The sequence below is a fragment of the Hoplias malabaricus genome, chromosome Y (genome assembly GCF_029633855.1).
Source record: "Hoplias malabaricus isolate fHopMal1 chromosome Y, fHopMal1.hap1, whole genome shotgun sequence".
Taxonomy (NCBI): domain Eukaryota; kingdom Metazoa; phylum Chordata; class Actinopteri; order Characiformes; family Erythrinidae; genus Hoplias; species Hoplias malabaricus.
This window is the reverse complement of record NC_089820.1, coordinates 24830416-24857754: the sequence shown is the minus strand read 5'-3', so window position 1 is coordinate 24857754 and position 27339 is coordinate 24830416. Positions and strand designations below refer to the sequence as shown.

Below are 27339 nucleotides of genomic sequence, written 5' to 3'. Positions count from 1 at the left end.
GGGTGACTGTCTGTGAGGAGTGTGGTGTGTTCTCGCTGTGTCTGCGTGGGTTTCCTCCGGGTGACTGTCTGTGAGGAGTGTGGTGTGTTCTCCCTGTGTCTGCATGGGTTTCCTCCGGGTGACTGTCTGTGAGGAGTGTGGTGTGTTTCTCGCTGTGTCTGCGTGGGTTTCCTCCGGGTGACTGTCTGTGAGGAGTGTGGTGTGTTCTCCCTGTGTCTGCATGGGTTTCCTCCGGGTGACTGTCTGTGAGGAGTGTGGTGTGTTCTCGCTGTGTCTGCGTGGGTTTCCTCCGGGTGACTGTCTGTGAGGAGTGTGGTGTGTTCTCGCTGTGTCTGCGTGGGTTTCCTCCGGGTGACTGTCTGTGAGGAGTGTGGTGTGTTCTCCCTGTGTCTGCATGGGTTTCCTCCGGGTGACCTGTCTGTGAGGAGTGTGGTGTGTTCTCGCTGTGTCTGCGTGGGTTTCCTCCGGGTGACTGTCTGTGAGGAGTGTGGTGTGTTCTCCCTGTGTCTGCATGGGTTTCCTCCGGGTGACTGTCTGTGAGGAGTGTGGTGTGTTCTCGCTGTGTCTGCGTGGGTTTCCTCCGGGTGACTGTCTGTGAGGAGTGTGGTGTGTTCTCCCTGTGTCTGCATGGGTTTCCTCCGGGTGACTGTCTGTGAGGAGTGTGGTGTGTTCTCGCTGTGTCTGCGTGGGTTTCCTCCGGCGGTGACTGTCTGTGAGGAGTGTGGTGTGTTCTCCCTGTGTCTGCGTGGGTTTCCTCCGGGTGACTGTCTGTGAGGAGTGTGGTGTGTCCTCCCTGTGTCTGCGTGGGTTTTCCTCCGGGTGACTGTCTGTGAGGAGTGTGGTGTGTTCTCCCTGTGTCTGCGTGGGTTTCCTCCGGGTGACTGTCTGTGAGGAGTGTGGTGTGTCCTTCCTGTGTCTGCGTGGGTTTCCTCCGTGTGCTCTGGTTTCCTCCTACGCTACAAAAACACATGTTGGTATATGTATTGGTGACTCAAAGGTGTCCGTAGGTGTGAGTGTGTAAGTGAATGTGTGAGTGTGTGTCGCCCTGTGAAGGACTGGCACCCCCTCCAGGGTGTGTTCCCACTGCGACCCTGAACTGGGATAAGGGTTACAGATAATGAATGAATGAATGAACTGTTAGAGGAATCCAGGAAAACAAAAAACACATCTTACTTAGTGTTTCTTAAATGAATTTTCCCGTCCCCAACAGATGAAGTATATATCGGGCTGATCGAGGGGAGTAGGAGCCTTGTTTGACCTGAAAATATTTCAAGTGTCCTTCCAGTCATCATGGATATCATTGAGGTGATTAAGGAGTTAAGGGGTTAAGTTGTCCGGTGATTCAGTTTCATGCACAAAGCCTTGTTTAGCATTCTCTCTGCTTTCTTATAGGAGCCAGTCCTGAAAAAAAGACAAAGCACTCAACCCAGCCCAGATCATCTGAGTGCTCCTCAGGGAGTCAACCAATTACTGTCACTTTTCTGTCCCGTCACAAACGTCCCTCCTCCATTAGGAGGGAACCATTATCCCCTTTTTTCTAGCTTAACTAAATTTGTCAAGATCATGACAGCGCACCGTGCCAAATTACCCACAGTCCAGCCATTCCCCTTCATGGTGGCAGGAGGAGGATGAAACAAAAGGAGAAACGGACAAAGAAAAACCTGTTTTCTTTCTGCTCGGTTCTTCAAGGGTTCTCGAGTAAAGGCAGTATCCTCGTTAGAACCATAGATCTATATACATGGTGAACTAGTGCTATGCATGATGACATGGTTCTTCAGATTGATGGAAACTGTGTTGTATATGGTTTCCTCTAGCAGCTTTTTGAAAATGGCTCTATGTAGAACTAAAGAGCGTTCTTCATTTGTAAGAAGCTAGACATGGTAACAATAGATACACACTTTTTGGTGCATGTTATTCATTCATTCATTTATTGTCTGTAAGTGCTTATCCAGTTCAGGGTCGCGGTGGATCCAGAGCCAACCTGGAATCATTGGGCACAAGGTGGGAATACACCCTGGAGGGGGCGCCAGTCCTTCACAGGGCAACACAGACACACACACACACACACACACTCACACACACACACACACCTACAGATACTTTTTGAGCCGCCAATCCACCTACCAATGTGTGTTTTTGGACTGTGGGAGGAAACCGGAGCACCCGGAGGAAACCCACGCAGACACAGGGAGAACACACCAACTCCTCACAGACAGTCACCCGGAGGAAACCCACACAGACACAGGGAGAACACACCAACTCCTCACAGACAGTCACCCGGAGGAAACCCACGCAGACACAGAGAGAACACACCACACTCCTCACAGACAGTCACCCGAAGGAAACCCACGCAGACACAGGGAGAACACACCACACTCCTCACAGACAGTCACCCGAAGGAAACCCACGCAGACACAGGGATAACACACCAACTTCTCACAGACAGTCACCCGGAGGAAACCCACACAGACACAGGGAGAACACACCACACTCCTCACAGACAGTCACCCGAAGGAAACCCACGCAGACACAGGGAGAACACACCACACTCCTCACAGACAGTCACCCGACGGAAACCCACGCAGACACAGGGAGAACACACCACACTCCTCACAGACAGTCACCCAGAGGAAACCCACGCAGACACAGGGAGAACACACCACACTCCTCACAGACAGTCACCCGAAGGAAACCCACGCAGACACAGGGAGAACACACCACCCCCACTTACAGACAGTCACCCGGAGGAAACCCACGCAGACACAGGGAGAACACACCTTGCTCCTCACAGACAGTCACCCGGAGGAAACCCACACAGACACAGGGAGAACACACCACGCTCCTCACAGACAGTCACCAGAAGGAAACCCACACAGACACAGGGAGAACACACCAACTCCTCACAGACAGTCACCCGTAGCGGGAATCGAACCCACAGCCTCCTGGCCCCTGGAACTGTGTGACTGCGACACTAACCTGCTGCACCACTCCTCTAACAGCTGCAGAATGTAATTCACTTTTACAGCACTGCCCTGAAATCAACGAGGGAATATTACATAGTGCACTTTCTGCAGTGCTTAGCCCAGAAGAGCAATGACAGGGGCTCTATTCTCCCTATAACAGCTCAAAGAAGCATCACAATGACTTTGAAGCTGTAATTTTAAGGTCAAAATACTACCCATAGTTCCTTTAAACAGCACATTTCTGCAATCATCGTCTTCAATCATCATTAATGTGTTAAAATACATACATTCTCCACTAATCCCCTTTCTTAACAAAAAGTCTCAGGGCTTCAAACAAGGGATTAATGCCACAGACTTGTATCTGGAACCTAAGATGAAATCAGGCGAGAAAATGAAGAGTGTCATTTGGAAATTTCCTCTGACCTCTCATAAAGGCCTCCACATACATTTCCCAGCCTGTGAGGCTCTAATTTTTTATGCCGTTACGGATTTACACATTCTCCAAAACAATGAGCCAATTCAGAGTCTTCCCCCCTCAGAAACTATTAGCTGTTTCATCTTGTTTAAAAAGCTTGCCGTAAGCCCAGCCTAGTTGTGCTTCGTTATCTAACCTCGGCCGCTCAGACATACAGCCTTTATCTGGACTCTTTGAAGTGCTAATAGCCAGACTAGCGCTAGCATAGCGTCGTCCCCAGCTGCCTGGCTTCAGCAAGGTCTTCTGTTTCTGTTGTTACCTAAAAGTTTAATGGATTCAGCTTTCTTTTATTTATTTATTCCTTTTTTTGCACTGAGCAGGTTTCCCTGACAATTTTTCCATTTCAGCTGAAGAAATAAACAAGTCTAAGGACAATGAAGTAAGGACCATGGATACAGACGGTGGAGGGTGGGCACAGAGAGAGCAGAGCAGGAATATCTCAAGAATAGAAAGCAAAGAGAAGAAGATGAAAGGATATAAAAGTGTATAAGCGCAGTGTATACGAGTGTGTATATCCACAGAGCAGTTATAGTGCTCAGATTTCAGAATCCACTGATTTCTACTCTGTATATCCGCGTTTATGCACGTACGTGTATCGTTTTGTACGGGTTTGATGTACTCCATGTCTAAAACTGCAGACTATTCACTACATAGTTCACTATTTTGAGGTTCTGCCATTTTTTAATAGTGTCCGAAAACAGTGGGCAATATTCAGTACACTTAAACAATTCCACAATGCACTGCAAACGGTGCAGTACAACCTACTGCATGTACACTAGCTGAGACTAGTGGATAGGAGACACCCATAATGCCCGCATGAGGTAGTGTTTGAGATCATTCACCACCATCCTGAATTCAGTTCCCTATAACAGTGCACTGTATAGTGAGTAATGTAAGGTGTAGTGAATTGGGAGCCATTTTGGACACAGTGGTCTGACTCCATTTTGAAGACTTCCTCCTTCTACCCATCATGCCAAAATAGTGATTGGTCCTTTAGCGTGTCAGTCAAACTTAACCAGGCTGATGGTCCATACAATTGAACTGACACAGTTTTCCCCCAGGGTTTGGGACTGGCATTAGGGGGCGCACAAGAACAACGCTAGTGGCTGGTCAGCAGACACGAGGGGAACACACAGAACTCTAAGCAGGCAATGACCTGAGGCCAGGCCTGAAGCTCCATGACCCTGGAGCTGTGCAGCAGCCACACCAAGGTACTGCAATCTCACTGCATAATGTACACCTTAAAAATTATTTAAGGTGGCATTTGTGTATAAAGCTCTGAGAGAGCCCTCGCTCACTGAAGCGCTCTTTTTAAATAAGCAAAATGTAAACAGTTCTTTTGTGTTTGTTTAGGAATGTTTTGCACTGTAGCATCTCATATGGGACTGAATCAGAACCAAACTGGGATCTGCCAGTTTCTATTACTGATGTCCTTACAGGCTTCAGGAGGACAGCGTGACCATTCACAGCATTAATCCTTTCTTCTACAAAATAGGAAGCACAAGAGGAGTACATGACCTCCATCCCTCAGCACCGTCCTCTATGACATTCATGGCATTACAACATCATGAGTTATCCAGAGCTATGATCCCGAGCTGTTAACTCCACGTCGATTCTTTCTCCCACAATGGCCAAGTCCACACTCTCCCGATTAGCGAGCGTCACAAACCCAAAAGATATGACTTTGAGGAGGATAAAGCAGGGAAGCAGATGGTAATTAACACAAAAGCACAGCTCTAATCAGCCCTCCCTCTTCAGCTACGACAGCTTAAGACACAAGTTCGGATCCACTCTGGAAAATCTCCCAGGAATTCCTGTCACTTCGCTGAGCCAGACTGTGGGCACAGACAAAAATATAGAGAGCCCCCCGATGCTAATTTTCTCCAACAAGGAAGCACTTAGGCTTGATTGAGACGCAGCTTTCCGACAGCTAATGAGGCAGATGTTAAAACCTGCTACTTGCTGAAGTGGAAGAAGGGAAATACAATTTCGTAGATGGTTAATGACCAGGAAAGAAAGGGGCATGGAAGCAATCGAGGCTCTTTTCCTGACACATGGAAAACATTGGTGAATTAAAGAATTCAAACAACCAGGGATGAGCAATTATCTGATAACTTCTTCAATAACAAAATGCCTATTAATGGCCAAACATGACCAGAATGACCTCATTCGTCTAATAGAAACCATTTGTCCAATGTTTCTCCCATAATCAAATGCACTGGCAACATTTGGGAGTTATGTAAGGGAGGCCGGTCAACTCTGCGAACAGTATACTTGGCTTCGCAATTTTCCTAATTAAAATAAACACATTTTTTCCAGTTAAGTACTAACATTATTGTGTTGTTTAGCACATGGTGTCAAGCCATGAGTGTTTTCCAAGCACAGCTGAATTGCAGCATTGTTTCTTAAATTGTTTACAGTCCTTCACTAGAAATGAGATTAATTACAGATAGGACACACATTACACTTTTACACAAACAAGGAACAGGAAAGGTTACGGTTTGCAAACCTAATTTGAACCAGAAAAATGTGTTCCCAGCCTGAACCAAAGAGGAGTTGGTTCTTAAGTGCGAACTGTGATGGTGTCCGTGGGCGTGTCAAGATAAAGAAGCTCCAGAAAGAGCTCAGAGGCTCAAATAAAGTGTTTTCACACAGTGGAGCTTAACTGGGTCATTTACAACATTCATTCATTCATTCATTATCTGTAACCCTTATCCAGTTCAGGGTTGGGATGGGTCCAGAGCCTACCTGGAATCATTGGGCGCAAGGCGGGAATACACCCTGGAGGGGGCGCCAGTCCTTCACAGGGCAACACAGACACACACACACATTCACTCACACACTCACACCTACAGACACTTTTGAGTCGCCAATCCACCTACCAACGTGTGTTTTTGGACTGTGGGAGGAAACCGGAGCACCCGGAGTAAACCCACACAGACACTGGGAGAACACACCACACTTCTCACAGACAGTCACCCGGAGGAAACCCACGCGGACACAGGGAGAACACGTCACACTCCTCACAGACAGTCACCCGGAGGAAACCCACGCAGACACAGGGAGAACACATTACACTCCTCACAGTCACCCAGAGTGGGAATCGATCCCACAACCTCCAGGCCCCTGGCTGTGTGACTGCGACACTAACCTGCTGCGCCACCGCACCACCGCCCATTTACAACATGTTATATAAATAAATATTTGGAAATAAAACAGGAATGTGTTTTTGGTGCTTTGTTTAGAGTGTCGCGAGGTGCTAGGGCTGGGCAATTATTCAAAAATTAATCGATATCTACATTCATAACTTAATCTTGTCTGTGTCAATTATATCAATTATTTTTATTCTGTTATGTCCCCACTGTGTGTTCATGTACTGTCCCTTTAAAACCACGCTACCAAGCTGTAGTCACGTGATTCTGCCCCCTATCTGCCACATGAAGGAGAACCTAAACTCAGAGGCCGACTGAGCGACTCGAGCTCGTACCAAAGGAAAACACAGCGTCTGTGGTTTGGATGTGCTCTGTTTTGACTATAATTAAGAAGACACTGAAGAAAATAAAATAGTCAAATGAGTAAATACACTTTCAGCCAAAGCACAATCACACACCAAATATAAACAGAGCTCAGAAAACAAGAGAGGAACAAGCTCCCGGCAACATTAGAGAAAGTACCCCAGCTTTAACACTGGAGCATATTTACAGCACAGGCCTCGTCACTGAACTGTGAGGGTCACAAATACAACAACATAAAGGTACATTAATCATAATCGTGTTAAAATGCACACGATTGCATGTTAAATGCAAATGTTAAAATTAATCATGATATTAATTTGCGCTCATATCGCCCAGCACAGCGGAGGGCGTTGACCACTTATCTCCGCTGTTTATGAGCTCTGCAGGATGATTCAGTTCCTAACAAAATGTACACACATCTAAACCTGCTGTAAACAAAAAACTAACAATAATACTGTCATGACTCTGTCCATTTATCTACAGCCCATTAATTGGATCTAGTTCTATTTTGCTTTTATTGTAACGTTGCGTGCTGTTACTATGGTAATGGTTTTGTTTTGTGACACACGTTGGTAGGTGGATTGGCAACTCAAATGTGTCCGTAGTTGTTTGTGTGTGAGTGAATGTGTGTGTGTGTGTCTGTGTTGCCCTGTGAAGGACTGGCGCCCCCTCCAGGGTGTATTCCCGCCTTGCGCCCAATGATTCCAGGTAGGCTCTGGACCCATCCGACCCTGAACTGGATAAGGGTTACAGATAATGAATGAATGAATGAATGTTGTAAATGACCCAGTTAAGCTCCACTGTGTGAAGCTTCACTGCTCCCTTGTGTTGTGGAGATCAGTGGATGTAAATGGAGTCAACTTGAATATTTAGAGTGAGGCAAATGCCCATCTTGACTCACAGCTGCCCATGATCAAGGGTATTAACTGGGATTTTACCCCTCCGTTTGCTGCAGTAGCAGTCTCTGTTCTTCTGAGAAGACTTTATGCTTGATATAGGAAAATTACAGAGAGGATTTGATTCATATCAGCCGCATATACATTAGCAAACATGTTGGATTATTAGTTCTGCTTCACAGCTCATCCCAAAGTTCTGGACGTCCAACACTCCAGAGAACTGCTCCACAGACCAATGCTGTGGGGCTTTATAACTCTCTGGCCAACACAGGGCACTGTGCATGGTGACCTTAGGCTCATGTGCAGCTGCTCCAGAGGTTTCCACTCTATCGGTCCAAGCTTTTCTCTGGGTAGAGGTAGAGGTGGATGTAACTTTAGGACATACACTGTGTATATGGATCCCGTGTCCATTGAAGAAGCATTAGGAAATTGCGCATAAGCTAAGGATAATTAGCTTCCCTCACATGTCCCGGGTCTTAAAAGACTCCTTGGCTGGTCTAATTATCTCCGCTGATGCTTTGAAGTGGGTTGGAACAGAAAGTTGATGCCGTCTCTTGCCTCTGAATCAGAGGCTTCTCTCATTTCAGCTTCCCCTGCTCGTGAACATCAGTCAGCGGTGAGTAATGACTTGGCTTCATATTCAAAAAACCAACATTGTAAGCGAAAGAAATTCTAATATTAACAGAGGGAAGCGGTATATTGCAATGTACAGGGGCTGTTTCCATGGTGACCGTGTGGGACCGTCACCAACTCAAAGTATCCACAATATCGTTGCTGCTTATGGAGACAATACCTGTAACAAATTATTGGTTCCACATTTAACACTGATTTTATCTGAGGCAGTGAACACACACACAGACACACACATACAAACATACACTAGTGGTTAAGGGCAGTAAACACACACACACCCAGAGTGACAGACAGCTACCTCAGCGCCTGGGGAACAGCTCAAGGGCAACCCAGCTGTGAATGTTGGGGGAGGAGAAAGTGCTGTTCCAAAATCTTTGGACAAAAACAGGAAACAGGGCAGCAGTCCATCACAGGGCAACACACACTCATTCAGTCACTCACACACTCACACCTATGGACAATTTCATACACTCACCCAGTTACTCCCTCTCTCACACACACACACACCTGTGGACAGTTACACACACTCACACCTGTGGACAGTTTCACACACTCACCCAGTCACTCACACACTTACACCTGTGGACAGTTTCACACACTCACACATGTGGACAGTTTCACACAGTCACTCAGTCACTCACACACTCACACCTGTGGATAGTTTCACACATTCACACCTGTAGACAGTTTCACACACTCACCCAGTCACTCACACGTGTGGACAGTTTCACACACTCACCCAGTCACTCACACACTCACACCTGTGGACAGTTTCACACACTCACCCAGTCACTCACACACTCACACCTGTGGACAGTTTCACACACTCACCCAGTCACTCACACACTCACATCGGTGGACAGTTTCACACACTCACCCAGTCACTCACACTTGTGGACAATTTCACACACTCACCCTGTCACTTACACCTGTGGACAGTTTCACACACTCACCCAGTCACTCACACACTCACACCTGTTGACAGTTTAGCACACTCACCCAGTCACTCACACACTCACATCGGTGGACAGTTTCACACACTCACCCAGTCAATCACACACTCAAATCGGTGGACAGTTTCACACACTCACCCAGTCACTCACACACTCACAGCTGTGGACAGTTTAACACGCTCACCCTGTCGCTCACAAACTCACATCGGTGGACAGTTTCACACACTAACCCAGTCACTCACACACTCACACCTGTGGATAGTTTCACACACTCTCACCTGTAGACAGTTTCACACACTCACCCAGTCACTCACACACTCACACCTGTGGACAGTTTCACACACTCACCTTGTCACTCTGACACTCACACCTGTGGACAGTTTAACACACTCACCCTGTCACTCACACACTCACATCGGTGGACAGTTTCACACACTCACCCAGTCACTCACACACTCAAATCGGTGGACAGTTTCACACACTCACCCAGTCACTCACACACTCACAGCTGTGGACAGTTTAACACGCTCACCCTGTCGCTCACAAACTCACATCGGTGGAAAGTTTCACACACTCACCCAGTCACTCACACACTCACACCTGTGGATAGTTTCACACACTCACACCTGTAGACAGTTTCACACACTCACCCAGTTACTCACACACTCACACCTGTAGACAGTTTCACACACTCTCACCTGTGGACAGTTTCACACTCACTCAGTCACTCACACACTCACACCTGTGGACAGTTTCACACACTCACCCTGTCACTCACACACTCACACCTGTGGACAGTTTCACACACTCACCCAGTCACTCACACACTCAAATCGGTGGACAGTTTCACACACTCACCCAGTTACTCACACACTCACACCTGTAGACATTTTCACACACTCTCACCTGTGGACAGTTTCACACACTCACCTTGTCACTCTGACACTCACACCTGTGGACAGTTTCACACACTCACCCAGTCACTCACACACTCACACCTGTGGACAGTTTCACACACTCACCCTGTCACTCACACACTCACATCGGTGGACAGTTTCACACACTCACACCTGTGGACAGTTTCACACACTCACCCAGTCACTCACACACTCACACCTGTGGACAGTTTCACACACTCACCCAGTCACTCACACACTCACATCGGTGGACAGTTTCACACACTCACACCTTTGGAGAGTTTCACACACTCACCCAGTCACTCACACACTCACATCGGTGGACAGTTTCACACACTCACACCTGTGGACAGTTTCACACACTCACCCAGTCACTCACACACTCACACCTGTAGACAGTTTCACACACTCACCCAGTCACTCACACACTCACATCGGTGGACAGTTTCACACACTCACCCAGTCACTCACACACTCAAATCGGTGGACAGTTTCACACACTCACAGCTGTGGACAGTTTAACACACTCACCCTGTCGCTCACAAACACACATCGGTGGACAGTTTCACACACTCACCCAGTCACTCACACACTCAAATCGGTGGACAGTTTCACACACTCACCCAGTCACTCACACACTCACAGCTGTGGACAGTTTAACACGCTCACCCTGTCGCTCACAAACTCACATCGGTGGAAAGTTTCACACACTCACCCAGTCACTCACACACTCACACCTGTGGATAGTTTCACACACTCACACCTGTAGACAGTTTCACACACTCACCCAGTTACTCACACACTCACACCTGTAGACAGTTTCACACACTCTCACCTGTGGACAGTTTCACACTCACTCAGTCACTCACACACTCACACCTGTGGACAGTTTCACACACTCACCCTGTCACTCACACACTCACACCTGTGGACAGTTTCACACACTCACCCAGTCACTCACACACTCAAATCGGTGGACAGTTTCACACACTCACCCAGTTACTCACACACTCACACCTGTAGACATTTTCACACACTCTCACCTGTGGACAGTTTCACACACTCACCTTGTCACTCTGACACTCACACCTGTGGACAGTTTCACACACTCACCCAGTCACTCACACACTCACACCTGTGGACAGTTTCACACACTCACCCTGTCACTCACACACTCACATCGGTGGACAGTTTCACACACTCACACCTGTGGACAGTTTCACACACTCACCCAGTCACTCACACACTCACACCTGTGGACAGTTTCACACACTCACCCAGTCACTCACACACTCACATCGGTGGACAGTTTCACACACTCACACCTTTGGAGAGTTTCACACACTCACCCAGTCACTCACACACTCACATCGGTGGACAGTTTCACACACTCACACCTGTGGACAGTTTCACACACTCACCCAGTCACTCACACACTCACACCTGTAGACAGTTTCACACACTCACCCAGTCACTCACACACTCACATCGGTGGACAGTTTCACACACTCACCCAGTCACTCACACACTCAAATCGGTGGACAGTTTCACACACTCACAGCTGTGGACAGTTTAACACACTCACCCTGTCGCTCACAAACACACATCGGTGGACAGTTTCACACACTCACCCAGTCACTCACACACTCACAACTGTGGACAGTTTCACACACTCACCCAGTCACTCACACACTCACACCTGTGGACAGTTTCACACACTCACACCTGTGGACAGTTTCACACACTCACCCAGTCACTCACACACTCACACCTGTGGACAGTTTCACACACTCAGACCTGTGGACAGTTTCACACACTCACCCAGTCACTCACACACTCACACACTCACACCTGTGGACAGTTTAACACACTCACCCAGTCACTCACACACTCACACTTGTGGACAGTTTCACACACTCACACCTGTGGACAGTGTCACACACTCACCCAGTCTCTCACACATTCACACCTGTGGACAGTGTCACACACTCACCCAGTCACTCACACACTCATACACACCCGTGGACAATTCCACAGAGCCAATCCACCTACCAATATGTGTGTTTTGTGAAGTTAAAGTAGCCATCTGTCATTTTCTTCAGTGACATTCTTCAGGTTATGGCCTGGAAACATTAGAGATTCTGTATTAAAATTATTTTAAACATGGCCCTCTCTATGGGGGGGGGGGTCTTTGTGTCTTCATCTCAGGTGAGTATAATATAAAAATCAGGTTTATAAACATTGTTTGCTGCTTTTCAGTCGTGAAAATGACACTCCACAAGGTTGGGGTCTGGGGGCCACCAGAGTTTCCAGATCTGCTCCTATGGGGAGTGTGCGGAGCTCTCGGCTCAGACACATACATATTTGATGGCGGTCCACAACGACCAGCGTTCTGCTGCATAACAAGCTGCAACTCTGAGGAGGGAAGCACACATGCTGTAGCTCTTCATTATTTTACACGTCACTCTTCCCCAAATGTCTGAGCTAATAAGAGTCTTCCTCTGGCTTGGGCTCTCTCTCTCTCTCTCTCTCTCTCTCTCTCTCTCTCTCTGGAGGAAGGTGGTATAATGTCAGGGGTTTGTGTCTTGGTTAAAGGAGGAGAAATATGTTTTTATTCCACCCAGCTGCCTTTTATAGCCAGGTTATAAAATGCTCAGGTGGTCTGTAGAGACATACACTGATAGAAATGTCCAAAGATTTATGGACCCTTGTTCATCTGGGATTTCTTCAGAGATGAAGGTGTTAACTGGAAACTTGTGCCCCTTTGCTGCTGCAACAGCTTCCCAGACTGCTGTGGAAATCCAGGTGTGAATTTGAGTGCTCTCTCTTTTCTCTGAATATAGTCACAGACTGTTCTGAGAACTGTGTGCCACAGTAGGGCTGCAGAAGAAGCCACACAGGTCCAGGGTCTCAGGCCCTTGGTTTGATCCCTTTCTCGGGTCACCGTTCTCCTAGCTGTGTAAAACTGTCCACACGTGTGTGTGTGTGTGTGTGTGTGTGAGTGACTGGGTGAGTGTGTGTGTGTGAGTGTGTGTGACTGGGTGAGTGTGTGAAAATGTCCACAGGTGTGAGTGTGTGAAACTGTCCACAGGTGTGGGTGTGTGAGTGACAGGGTGAGTGTGTGAACACGGCAAGAGCAGCTGCACATGAGCCTCAGCAGATCTCTGTTCTCTGTAGTGATGGAGGATCCTGAAACACATTGCCATAACAAGGCCTCTGTGGACCATCCCCCAAATCCATCTTCATCAATAACACAGACAGAGATGCATCGCTCTGACAAAAGCAATTTATTGCTATGCCAAATTTATTGACGTCCATCTGCATTTTAGAGCCATAACCTTAACTGTCCCTCAAAGCAATACATCTGCTACTACAACAAGAGTGGCTCTTTATCATTTAAAAGAACAGGCGCTGAAAGCAGGCGTTCTGAACAGGGCTGTTTACACAGGGGGAAAACACTGCTGTGGTGTTGGATCCCTGTGATATTTTGACCAAAGCAGGGCACAGACATTTCATTAAGATGCAGAACTGTGTTCCCTTGTAGAAAAGGGGGAGAATGCAACTTTTAAGTACATTCATTCATTCATTCATTCATTCATTATCTGTAAGCGCTTATCCAATTCAGGTTCGCGGTGGGTCCAGAGCCTACCTGGAATCATTGGGCGCAAGGAAGGAATACACCCAGTAGGGGGCACCAGTCCTTCACAGGGCAACACAGACACACACACACATTCACTCACACACTCACACCTACGGACACTTTTGAGTCGCCAATCCACCTACCAACGTGTGTTTTTGGACTGTGGGAGGAAACCGGAGCACCAGGAGGAAACCCACGCAGACACAGGGAGAACACACCACACTCCTCACAGACAGTCACCCGGAGGAAACCCACGCAGACACAGAGAGAACACACCACACTCCTCACAGACAGTCACCCGGAGGAAACCCACACGGACACAGGGAGAACACACCACACTCCTCACAGACAGTCACCCGGAGGAAACCCACACGGACACAGGGAGAACACACCACACTCCTCACAGACAGTCACCCGGAGGAAACCCACACGGACACAGGGAGAACACACCACACTCCTCACAAACAGTCACCTGGAGGAAACCCACGCAGACACAGGTCCCTGGAGCTGTGTGACTCTGACACTAGTTTTAATGGATGAATCAAACACACACACACACACACTCACTAAAATCCTACACTCTGCCGAGTACAGCCCCCAAATACACACTTCTGTTAAACTGAGCTTTCTGTTGGCAAACTGATCCCATCTGTGACAAAAGAGCTGATCGAATTAGAGGGATTTGCTGGCATGTGTGTATGAGAGAGAGAGAGGGGGGGGGGGTGGTCATTCTCCACCTTCTACCTGTCAGAGCAGTACAACTGCATTAGAGTCAAACAGAGATGTAAAATTGTTCCCTGGGTTTAATGAGATCTTGGATTATGAAGATGGACAATTCATTTAGTGTCTTAACTATCGGAGCCAGTACGCCAGCGCCGCTACATTTATTTCATAGTTTTCTCCAAAGGAATCTTACCCACAATGCACTAAGTGTACATTATATACCCAAAGGCATAGGAGGCATTTGTAGGGGTAGAACACGACGGTCCATTGCCCCCCACCTCCCGCAACTAAACCCCAAAATTCAATTCAAATCTGTGATGATCCTGAAAAACAGTCAGTGCCTCATGCTGTGTCTTGCAACGTGCACTTTATTGACTCTTTATACTGGATTCCAATAAATGTAGTTTATTTAATTTTATGAAGGTTATTTTAGTGTTTTCTCCTTGTGTCTGCATGGGTTTCCTCCGGGTGACTGTCTGTGTCTGCGTGGGTTTCCTCCGGGTGACTGTCTGTGTGGAGTGTGGTGTGTTCTCCCTGTGTCTGTGTGGGTTTCCTCTGGGTGACTGTCTGTGAGGAGTGTGGTGTGTTCTCTCTGTGTCTGCGTGGGTTTCCTCCAGGTGACTGTCTGTGAGGAGTGTGGTGTGTTCTCCCTGTGATTGTGTGGGTTTCCTCCGGGTGTCTGTCTGTGAGGAGTGTGGTGTGTTCTCCCTGTGATTGCATGGGTTTCCTCCAGGTGACTGTCTGTGAGGAGTGTGGTGTGTTCTCCCTGTGTCTGCGTGGGTTTCCTCCGGGTGTCTGTCTGTGAGGAGTGTGGTGTGTTCTCCCTGTGATTGCATGGGTTTCCTCCAGGTGACTGTCTGTGAGAAGTGTGGTGTGTTCTCTCTGTGTCTGCGTGGGTTTCCTCCGAGTGACTGTCTGTGAGGAGTGTGGTGTGTTCTCCCTGTATCTGCCATTTTTTAAAAAATGTGGCTTTTCCCACATTTTCCAGAATTTTCCTAGCTTTTGTTCCAGCCTTTTCCAGGCTTTCCTAGTCTTTTCCAGTCTTTACTAGTCTTTTCCAGTTTTCTCTGGCCTTTTCCACTCTTTTCCAGGTCATTGAGCAGAGAGCAGAGCCCTGTTTGTGTCAGAGCATCGATCTCTTTTCACTAAATTCCCTTGAGGTTCGGGCTGAGAAACACCATTGTTCCACGGTTCACAACCGGAGAGCCCTAACATCCTCAATCAACTCACACACTGTAACACACACACACACAGCTGCACACACATCAAAGCTGCAGTGACTCAGAATGAGGTGTAACCTGCAGTGTTCTACACATACACACCATATCATATGGACACACATTATACGCTATACTCTTTATATCATGCATAGACATGCTATACATTAAATATCCCATAGACACCCCTCTGTGCATTATATAACACTCTATACACTGTCACAGACACATTCTATACACTGTGTCACACACACACACTATACACTATGTCACAGACACACACTATACACTATGTCACAGACACACACTATACACTATGTCACAGACACACACTATACACTATGTCACAGACACACACTATACACTGTCACACACACACACTATACACTATGTCACAGACACACACTATACACTATGTCACAGACACACACTGTACACTATGTCACAGACACACACTATACACTATGTCACAGACACACACTATACACTGTCACACACACACACTATACACTATGTCACAGACACACACTATACACTATGTCACAGACACACACTATACACTATGTCACAGACACACACTATACACTATGTCACAGACACACACTATACACTATGTCACAGACACACACTATACACTGTCACACACACACACTATACACTGTGTCACACACACACACTATACACTATGTCACAGACACACACTATACACTATGTCACAGACACACACTATACACTATGTCACAGACACACACTATACACTGTCACACACACACACTATACACTATGTCACAGACACACACTATACACTATGTCACAGACACACACTATACACTATGTCACACACACACTATACACTATGTCACACACACAATATACACTGTCACAGACACACTATACACTCTGTCACACACACACACACTATACACTCTGTCACACACACACTATACACTGTCACAGACACACACTATACACTATGTCACACACACACTATACACTGTCACAGTCACACTCTATACACTATGTCACACACACACACACACACACACTATATACTATGTCACACACACACACTATACACTGTCACACACACACTATACACTATGTCACACACACACTATACACTGTCACAGACACACACTATACACTATGTCACACACACACACTATACACTGTCACAGTCAAACTCTATACACTATGTCACACACACACTATACACTATGTCACACATACACACACACACACTATGCACTGTCACAGACACACACACACACACACACACACAAACACACACACTATACACTGTCACAGACACACCACATATAATCTATACATTATGTAATACATATGCAATAAACTATATCAACTACACACAGGACAATATATGACAAACAATTTACACTGTATATCATATATAAGCATGTAATACACTATATATTACAGACTCGTTATAATATATATACCACCTATACACACTTTACACTATATCCCATGTGGTCTTCAGTTTGACATGTAACACCGGCAGGTGGTCTTAATATCTTGGTCCATCAGTGTAGGCTTTCTTAGCTGCCCTTATTATGGAGAACAAATTCTAGTGAGCAGGTACTGAACAGAGACAAACTGATCCTCCAGGTGTGTGTGTGTGTGTGGAGGATTTATGAAGTGAACCACTGTCCCCATTTTTCCCTCAGTTTACCTCTGTTCTGGAGAGAACTGTTCTCTCACAGGAGCAGCTTGAGCAGGTCTGCACACTTCTAACATTTCAACACAGTGCAAAAACACACTTATAGCACAGGGGGGTATATGCCTGTTTACAATGCTTGAAAATATGAGTTCTCATCTAAAATATCTCTGCCATTGTGTGTCTAAATACACTCTATAACCAAAGGCTTATGAACACTTAAAATGAGTGTTTCTTAACGATGTTCATATTGTGGACACACAGTTTATAATCACCATAGAAACTCATTGGCCAATACAACTGCAGCGGCAACATACGAGCTTTCATTATGACGCCCTATACAGCCCCCACAGGACTGGGCTGTGGAAAAATGGAACTGTGTTCTCTAGAGTGATGAACCTGACCTCACTAATGCCATCAAATCCTCACAGCAATGTTTTAAATATCTACAGAAAAGCTTTCCCAGTTGAACAGAAGCTGTCACTGTGGTAAAGAGGAACACTCCCAATTAGTACCATTCATTTCAGAAAAAAACACTGGAGAAGCAGGTGTATAGGGCACACATACACACACACACACGCACACACACACACAAAATCAATGCTGACAAAAGATCACACACCTCCACAGACCACCACATTCCCACACAGGTCAAACGCTGACCTCTTTATGCCTAAACGAGTATGAATCAGCACATAATTTGCAACACACACACACACACACACTGAACCATCTCTCCACACTATTATAGACCCACACATGACTCCTGCTATGTCCTAGTGGGCTCAGGAGAGGGGGGATGGGATGAGAAGCAGGGAGAGAAAGACAAGGACATAAATTTCCAGCATTGAGAGAGAGAGAGAGAGAGAGAGAGAGAGAGAGAGAGAGAGCAAAGCCCCTGAGGAAGGCTGGGGGTCCACCCTGTGTTTCTCTCTCTCCTGGGTCATAAATACCAACAGCAGATATACCAACCATAACTCTCCTGTTCTCTGCTCCCATTAATAACCTACACTGCACCTACAGTCCTCTGCACGTCTCCGGTGCTTAACGTAGACCTTCCTGGAGCATCTGCTGCTGATTTGAGAGTGGACACTAGGGTTGGGCGGTATAACAGTAATACCATATACCGTGGTATTCAAAATGGGCATGGTATTTATGGCGCGTGTGTGGGGTGTGTCAAATTTGTTTTGTGTCTTTAAGTACAAGGCCATAAAGTACATTTCTGTGCACAAGAGAGCTACAGGGAGGGGGCTGGTGATGTCACAGTCTGAAAACGGGTGGAGAAAAACACAAGCCCAGTAGTCCACCGCAGTGGTGAGTTTAGCGCTGAGTTTGGGTTAAAAGAGAGAGGAATGAAGATGAAAACAGACAAAATACTCATAAGACCCTTCACTCTAATTTTTTGTGCTCATACACTGTAAAAAATATATTGTATATTTTACAGTAAAACACTGGCAGCAGAGTTCCCAGCCATTTGCCGTATTTTCACAGGAACACTACTGTATTTCAAATTTACAGCATATTACTGTAATTGAATAATACAATAATTTACTGTAAAAACTGTGATTTACAGTAAAATACTGGCAGCAGAGTTCACAGCCATTTACCGTATTTTTACAGGAACACTACTGTATTTCAAATTTACAGCATATTACTGTAATTGAATAATACAATAATTTACAGTAAAATACTGTAGCAGACTCGCTGTAAAATTATAGCAATTTTTTACAGTGTAGCTATGAGGCTTTATTTTTAAATATGTGTGATTTGTGCCTCAGTTAATTGGAAATCCATCTGCTGTGGTGGTCAAGTGTCCGGTAGCTGACCAGCTGTGCTTCTATTTAGTGCAGAATCTTAGAATGTAGAATTTTATCTCACTTAACTTTATTGCACCGCATGGTAATACTGTAAACCATGATAATATTTTAAGGCGGTATGAAAAATGTGGATTCCACCCATACCTAGTGGACATGCATACAATTTACCTTTCTGTCAGCAGCCATTTGATTGGCTATGCACATGTACAGATACTTGGCAGGTGCTGCCAAGGTGGTTGATAAGGTTTTTCAGAGGTTTATTAAGGTGTCTCAGGTTGATGCTTTGATGGTTGCTAAGCAGTTGTTAAGACGTTTCACGGTGGATGCTACTGTGTTACAGAAGGATAATACTGCAGTGGTTCCTAAGATGTTCCAGGCTGTTGCTAGGGTATTTCATGTAGTTACTAATGTGTCTCAGGTGGTTGCTAGGGTGTTTGGTAAGTTTTCAGATGGTTGCTGTGGTGTCCCTGGCAGTTGCTTTTTTGCAGAGGCTAAGCCATTATTAAGATGTTTCATGGTGGGTGCTAATGTGTTCCGGGTGAATAATACAGCAGTTGTTGTCCCAACGCAGCTGGTTACTATAAAGTTCCATGTTGTTCTAAGATTGTTGCTATGGTATATCAGGTAGTTTCATGACTGTTATGGTTGCTAGGATGTTGTTATGTGGTTGCTATGGCATCCCAAGGAGTTACTAGAGGTGCTGTAAAAAATTCAAGGATTTGGGTCCTAAGGTGGTTTCTACGTGAGTGCCATGGTGCTAGGCTTTTCTAGGTGGGTGCTATGGCAGTGCTAAAGTACCTCAGATGGTTGCTAATGAGATCCAGGCTGCTATGCTATGTCAGGTTGTTGCTAAGTTGTCCTAGTTGAATGTTATTTTATATAAGGAAGCTGGTGAAATGTATCAGGTTGTTGCTATATTGGTTGCCATGTTTATATGGTATTTCAGGTGGTTGTTAGGAAGGTCCAGGTGGTTCCAATGGCTGTTGTGAGTGGCTGCTGAGGTGAGGTGGTATTTCATGAGGTTGTTAAAATGTTGCTAGGTGGTTGCTATGGTCATAGGGGATTGCTTTGCCATAAACTAATATCTGGTTACAACCTCAGCTTTGTGTGTCTCCTTCTTCCAAATGACATAATGAATTTAACTTTGTTTTGCACCGATACTGATATCGACGCCGATACTGGCACTTACACAAAGTATTGTATCGGCTACAGACAGCGCAGACACAACGAAGCAGTTACTGATGGGCATTGTGTCTATTTCAATTTAGTTGATACTGACACATATTCTTATCACACAGTCCACAACACAGACTCAGACATTTCAGAATGAATATTATAGTATATGAAAACAACTACCTATATATAGATTCTCAGACATCTACATTCAACCGTTCTCAGAAAACCACTGCGGGTGACTGTCTGTGAGGAGTGTGGTGTGTTCTCCCTGTGTCTGCGTGGGTTTACTCCGGGTGACTGTCTGTGAGGAGTGTGGTTTGTTCTCCCTGTGTCTGTGTGGGTTTCCTCCGGGTGACTGTCTGTGAGGAGTGTGGTGTGTTCTCCCTGTGTCTGTGTGGGTTTCCTGAGTGTGTGTGTGTTGCCCTGTGAAGGACTGGCGCCCCCTCCAGGGTGTGTTCCCGTCTTGCGCCCAATGATTCCAGGTAGGCTCAGGACCCACCGTGACCCTGAACTGGATAAGGGTTACAGATAATGAATGAATGAATGAATGAATGAATCAGTATCGGTATCAGTAGGGAATAATTGGTATCGGTGCATCATTAATCTGACTTATGTCCCATCTACTGGATTTAAAATCTCGACTTGATTAAAACTCAGAAAATCATACATTTCATCACACGACACTGTGCTGTAAAATAATGACTTTCTGTGTCAGACATGAAGAATATTAGACCCATAAAGTATCATAATTCCAACAGATTCAAGAATTTTACCCCTCAGGGCTCGGACTTCTCCAACTTGCAGCTTCAGAAAAGACAGGAAGAATAATTCTGCATGTCATTACTATATTCCCTTAATGCCTTCCCCCTCCCTCTTCCAGCCCTTCCCCAGTCTCTCACGGTCTTTATGGGAGAAGAGCCCTCTCTCCTGGATTGATAGCACATCTCTTCCATGACTGGCTCATAAATAAATGGCCAAATGAATGAAAGCGTGCGCTGGTCTACGACTCCGTTCTGAGGTCAAGATTTCCGGACAAGGTCGAGCTTCAGGACATAAATCCTGGGCCTCGATAAGACAAAGCCGAGTTTTGAAAAACCAGCCGGCCTCCGTCTGCAGCTTCCTAACATCTGCCGGAGTCAAGAGGGAGACATTTACTCCAACATCTGGCAGGACAACAAAAGCAGGGAGTGAGGGAACGAAAAAAAAAAAGAAGCTGAAACAGGAACGTTCAATTTCCACTTAAGCCGTTTACCATAAACCTGGCTCTGACCCACAGGAGGAGAAGCGGTCTTTGTGGACGGAGATAAACGAGGATGCATGGAAGCGCTTAAAGAGATAACGTTACTGAGACATTACTGAGACATGCCGGCAGCACCTGGACTCTGCTCGTGCTCAGCGTGTTGACCTCTCTCAGGGTTAATGGTGTAAATCTTTAACATCACGGAAATGACCGCGCTACTACTGCGGCTATCGAAGATATGAGTTACGCAGGCATTTAATGGATGCACCTGAGACTTTATGCGAATTTTCATTTGACGTGACTTCCGTTCCTCATCGCTTCTCTGCACACATACGTCCACTCACTGTGCAAACTGGAACCAGACGAGCCAAAACATTATGGCCACCTGCTATCGGGCATTTACTTACTTCTTTGATTGCAAAGTTCATAGTGTAGTTTCTTGCATTATTTCTCTTGTATTTTAAATATTATTTGATAATATTGGATACATTTGTATCTACATTTGTATATTATGCATGGTGCTGCAGCAGGTGGTGGCGCTGCTACACAGCTCCTGCATTTCCAGGTTCTCTCCTTTGGTCACTGTCTGTGAGGAGTATGGTGTGTTCTCCCTGTATCTGCGTGTGAGTGACTGCGTGAGTGTCTTAAACTGCACATTTTTTCTGTTACTCCGAAGGTAAGACGTGGAAACAGAAGTGTCTGAGCAAGAGTAAATCACAGTAAATTCTCTCGTCACCACTTGTGAAATAGTGCTGTTTTCAAGTGGTATTGGTTTTTATTGGGAGAAGGACTTTCCCAGGAAACCCCACATAAATGGCAATCAAATTCGGACAATGAAGCCGGATACATTGATATTTCTGAGTTGTGATGTCAGCTCTGATTTCCTCATGCCGCAGGTTAGAAGCAAGGAGTCCAGTACTGGAAATGGATCTGATAGCTTTTACAAAATCAGTTCAGTTAAATTAGGGCTGTATGGTATAACAAAACACCACTAGGCTACTTCTCTGGTGCAGAAATACAGTGCATAGAGTATAATATACACAGGAAATTCACTAGTGTTAAATCAATACTATTAGTGTTAAATTAACACTGTTAGAGCAATAATTTAACACTCTCAGTGAGTGTGTGCATAGTGTGTGTGTGTGAACTGTATGGTAGCACAATAGTAGAAGCACAATTAAAGTGCAAACCATTCATTAATTGTCTGTAACCCTTATCCAGTTCAGGGTGGGTCCAGAGCCTACCTGGAATCATTGGGCGCAAGGCAGGAATACACCCTGGAGGGGGCGCCAGTCCTTCACAGGGCAACACACACATTCACTCACACCTACGGACACTTTCGAGTCAACAAACCACCTACCAACGTGTGTTTTTGGACTGTGGGAGGAAACCAGCGGACACAGGGAGAACACACCAACTCCTCACAGACAGTCAACCGGAGCGGGAATCGAACCCACAACCTCCAGGTCCCTGGAGCTGTGTGACTGCGTCAGTAACCTGCTGCGCCACCGTGCCGCCCATAAGTGCAAACCAAAGTAAACTAATATATATATATAGGTCTTGATTGACAGTGACTTAGGTGCTTATACAGTGTGTATTAAATTTGAAAGTGTACAGTATGAGACGTGAACTAGAATAAGTGTGCAAATGTGTCTGTAAAAATAGCATAAAGTGATAGCATACAGTGATAGCATACAATGCAGGTAAATTAGCATTAGCAGCTAAGTGTCCATATGTAGAGTAAACAGCTTGTTTTCTAGTGTAGTGAGCTCTAAAAGTGAAAATACAACATTTAGTATCGGTAAAGCCAACTACGTACACGTAACACTTGACTCGCATCTTATTTCTGCTCCGTGCGAGTTCATATACCACAAGAGAAATGATCTAGAAATGACAGATTGCCAGCTCATAAACTACAACAGCAATTTCTCAACCTCTGAGGTCTGTTTATCTCTCACACAGGCCACAGGAATGAGGTCTCTTCAAAGAAAACCACTGCCCCACTTGCACTTGAAAACACAGTTATCACTGAATTAAGCTCTTCTTAGCATGTGAAGTTTTTACACAGATCGTGTTACTCTCTATAGACTATTGAAGCCTCTTAGTACAAGCCAAGTAAGTCTTAGCTTTTCAGCTTCTTTGTTGTGTCAGTCTGAGGGGTAAGTGGGCCCCCCTTAAAGATATCGAATATCACAATAACGGAATAAGAAAACACTCTGGATAAAGTGAATTACGCTGACTGATCTCATCAGTATTTCGTGTCCCAGCCTCGTAGATGCTGTGTTTTTGGAACACGTTTTATGTCAGTGATTGGTGATGTGAAGAGTAAGCTCTCTCCTCTTTTTCACTTCATTCAAGTCTGGCAACAGCCCTGGAAATGCTGAGGCACTGCAGAGGTTCTGAAACAACAATGTGTGTTAGTAATACTCTTGTTTTCTGCACAGCCTTCGATGCAAAGTATACAAAAGACATGTGAAAACACAGGCACTGCTTGAGAAACACATAGGGAAGCACCTCTCGGTGCTCTCAAGTGTTTAAAGTGGCCCAGTCAGTGTTTTAAAAGACACTCACCAGTGAAAATCACGTGTTAGCATGTGCACGAGGTGGTGTTTGTACACTAGAACTCGTATCGAAAACATGGCTGAGCGTTTCTGCTTTGAATCTGCAGGGTCTCAATACACAGATTCAGACAGCCAGGATTTCATATGTCACACACTTAAGGAACCAATCAGTTTGCAGGGTGGGCTTTTCAAGCTGCAGAGGAGCAGTGGAGGGGTGGATGGTGATAGAGGCAGGGGCTAATTGTGTATTTATAGAACCCTGAGTACTGAATGAAGCGAAGGTGCAGAGTTGTATCTAACCCACTATCAAGGGGGAGGGGAGAGGGAGGGGGTGTGGTTTCCCCTTCTATATAATTTACATAGTGCAGTTTCTGCAGTGCTGGTTCCAGAGTGGTTCTACTCTCCCTGTTACAAGTCAGAGGAGCATCACAATAATTCTGAAGCTGCAACTGTATTGTAAAAATACTACTTAGTGTTCCTTAAATATATTCTACAACCTCCTGAAGAAATATTCAGACTCAACATCAACACATTTTGGAATGTGGTTCCAGAGACAGTCAGTGGTTATAGTGCATCCCAAAGAGCTTATCCACACTGCTTTAGATCAGTGAGGGCATTGTTTGATGATGCAGCACTGCATGGTCACGCCCCTATAAATTAATCTTACTTCAACACCAGATGAATCCAGTCCTGGTTCTGGAAGCGGGTTCTTGTTTAGTGGCTGTTCTCTCGTGGTTCAGAGCGAGTCGAGTAGGGACTAAACCGTGGCGTGAAAACCTTGCAGAGCGCTGATCGTCCAGAGAGAGTCATCACTCTACGCCACGCAACGCAGACGACCAGCACCAACTCTCCATCTGTAAAATCTCCAGCTGCAGCAGAGATCACGTTTGTTTTTATCCGACTCACGACGGCAGCTCGTAAAATGACGCCGTGGTCTTTTGAAGAGGTTCAAACGCTCCTTGGATCGGTGGCCGATGAAAGAATCCAGCGAGAGCTGGACGCTGCAACAAGGAAGGAACAAACTCTACTGACCTGTCTGAACTGATGATGGAGCTGTGTTCAGTTCCAAACAACAACAACAACACGCCAATACACAGTGGAAGGGGACCAGGGACCAAACAGAGAGTAGAGCCGAGTAGTGGAGTAGTGTAGGTACCATGCAGTGGACACTAACCAATACTGGCCCCCTCCCTCTCCCCTGAAACTCTAGACAGCATTGACCCTTGCTCTTCCCCCATCTATCATCACATGTCTATCCAATTCTGTTAGCTAATGTAAGACTTAGTGTCCTCCTCCAAGCACGTTGAGCTTCAGTAACAATGTGTGTGTCTAAAACCCCATAAGATGACCACTGCCCATACAGGAGCACTTTGCAGTTGTATATTTACAGAGTGTGGTACATCAGTTGCTCTGCATACTTTCATACCCCCCCCCCCCTTTCACCCCATTTTTCAAAGGTCAGGACCCCCACAGTACCACCACAGAGCATGTAGACTGTGATTTGTGTGGTGGGCCACTCTCAGTGCTGCAGTGCCACTGATGTGGTGGTGGTGGTGTTAGAATGCGAGGCGCTGGTACAAGTGCAGATCAGACACAGCAGTTGCCGCTGGAGTTTTTTTTTTTTTTTTTTTAACTCCACACTGTCACTGAAGGACATCGAGTAGTGAATGGATAGTGGATAGTGAATGAAGGTAGCTTTAATGTTATGGCTGATGCGTTAGTAGGTGTAGTATGTGGTGTTAGATGCAAGCCCAGCTTTTTATATGTGGTCCTATTAGTGTCATCTTTCTTCACGCAACAACTCCACATCTCCACACACACACACACACGGTCGGTGTTGTAGTGTGCATGTGTCATTAATTCCTGCGGCACGCCTGACTACCCTGCAGCCCAGCTCTGCGCACATCCTGCGCCCTCCCCCCTTCCCACTGCGCGTTCACGCGTTCATCCCCCAAAACGCACGCGCGTGATCTTATTTATTACATCGGGATATCTGCCGAATTACAAAGTGGGGCAGCTACAAATCATAGTCTAATAATAGACGTGGGTGTACTGCCCCTATAAGGCACCGGTGTATGAATGGGGTAACCCCACTGACAGTGCAGAACAGAGCGAGGGAGGAAGGGTCGCCAAAGTTGGCCACTTGGATCGTGTCGTGGACCAGAGATGGAGCAGAGTGGCGAGAAATGCCTTCATCCCCCAGACTACAGCGCTGCAAACTTGACAGGAACCCTGCCACAGGCTTTGAATGGGATCCAGATCAATGCACAAGGCGAATCCCCCCTTTAACACACGGAAGGAGGACTGGAAAGCATTGCAGCAACTCCGTTTGGACCACAACCCTTAGGAAGACGTGGAGAAGCACAGCCCAAGACATTGCAGTTTGCAGTGTTCCCCTCAGAGGTTCCCACAAGAACCCGAATCTAGGTCACCTTGCAAAATCCTAGGGAGGAAACGCACACAACTCAGCAGCGTATTTCAAGCCTTACCTTCTTTCGGGGCTGCCATTTCATCATATTTGTAAATCAGAGAATAAGGAGCATTTAAGATGGGATGCGCCGAGAGAAGGAGTTAATCATCGCGGTCGTGGACTTCTCCTCAGTTCCCGGAGCATTAATCCCGCTGGAATTCCTCTCGGAGCAGATTATTCCTCCTCAGCCAAACGTTGACGCCACAAAACCAGTGCGTTTCCGAGGTTTTTTTTTGGGGGGGGCGCTTTCCCACCCTTCACCGCGCCGCCAGGCTGATGGTATCCGAGCTGCTCCCGAGCCAAGGAAGTTCCGTCCCCCTTTTCATCGCCCGCTGCGGACGTATCTAGGCTTCCTTCAGGTCGTTTTCCTACTTGGGTCTCGGCTTCAAAACTTCACCAGAAGTCTGTCTCTTCTTCCTCATCCGCGGAGTGCTTTAAAGGCGATGAAAAAATAGTTCCTTTTGA

At 46.2% G+C, this 27339-nt stretch overlaps 1 protein-coding gene across 1 annotated transcript in view; it reads right to left on the bottom strand.

Annotated features, from left to right (window-relative positions):
- The window catches only part of LOC136679752 (tetratricopeptide repeat protein 28-like), a 202013-nt gene extending 174996 nt beyond the window's left edge, over nt 1-27017 (bottom strand). Inside the window, 1 exon segment of the mRNA XM_066658422.1 lies at nt 26894-27017. Coding sequence (XP_066514519.1) covers nt 26894-26920 — 27 coding nt within the window. The 5' untranslated portion in view covers nt 26921-27017.
- Nucleotides 27018-27339: the final 322 nt, after the last annotated feature.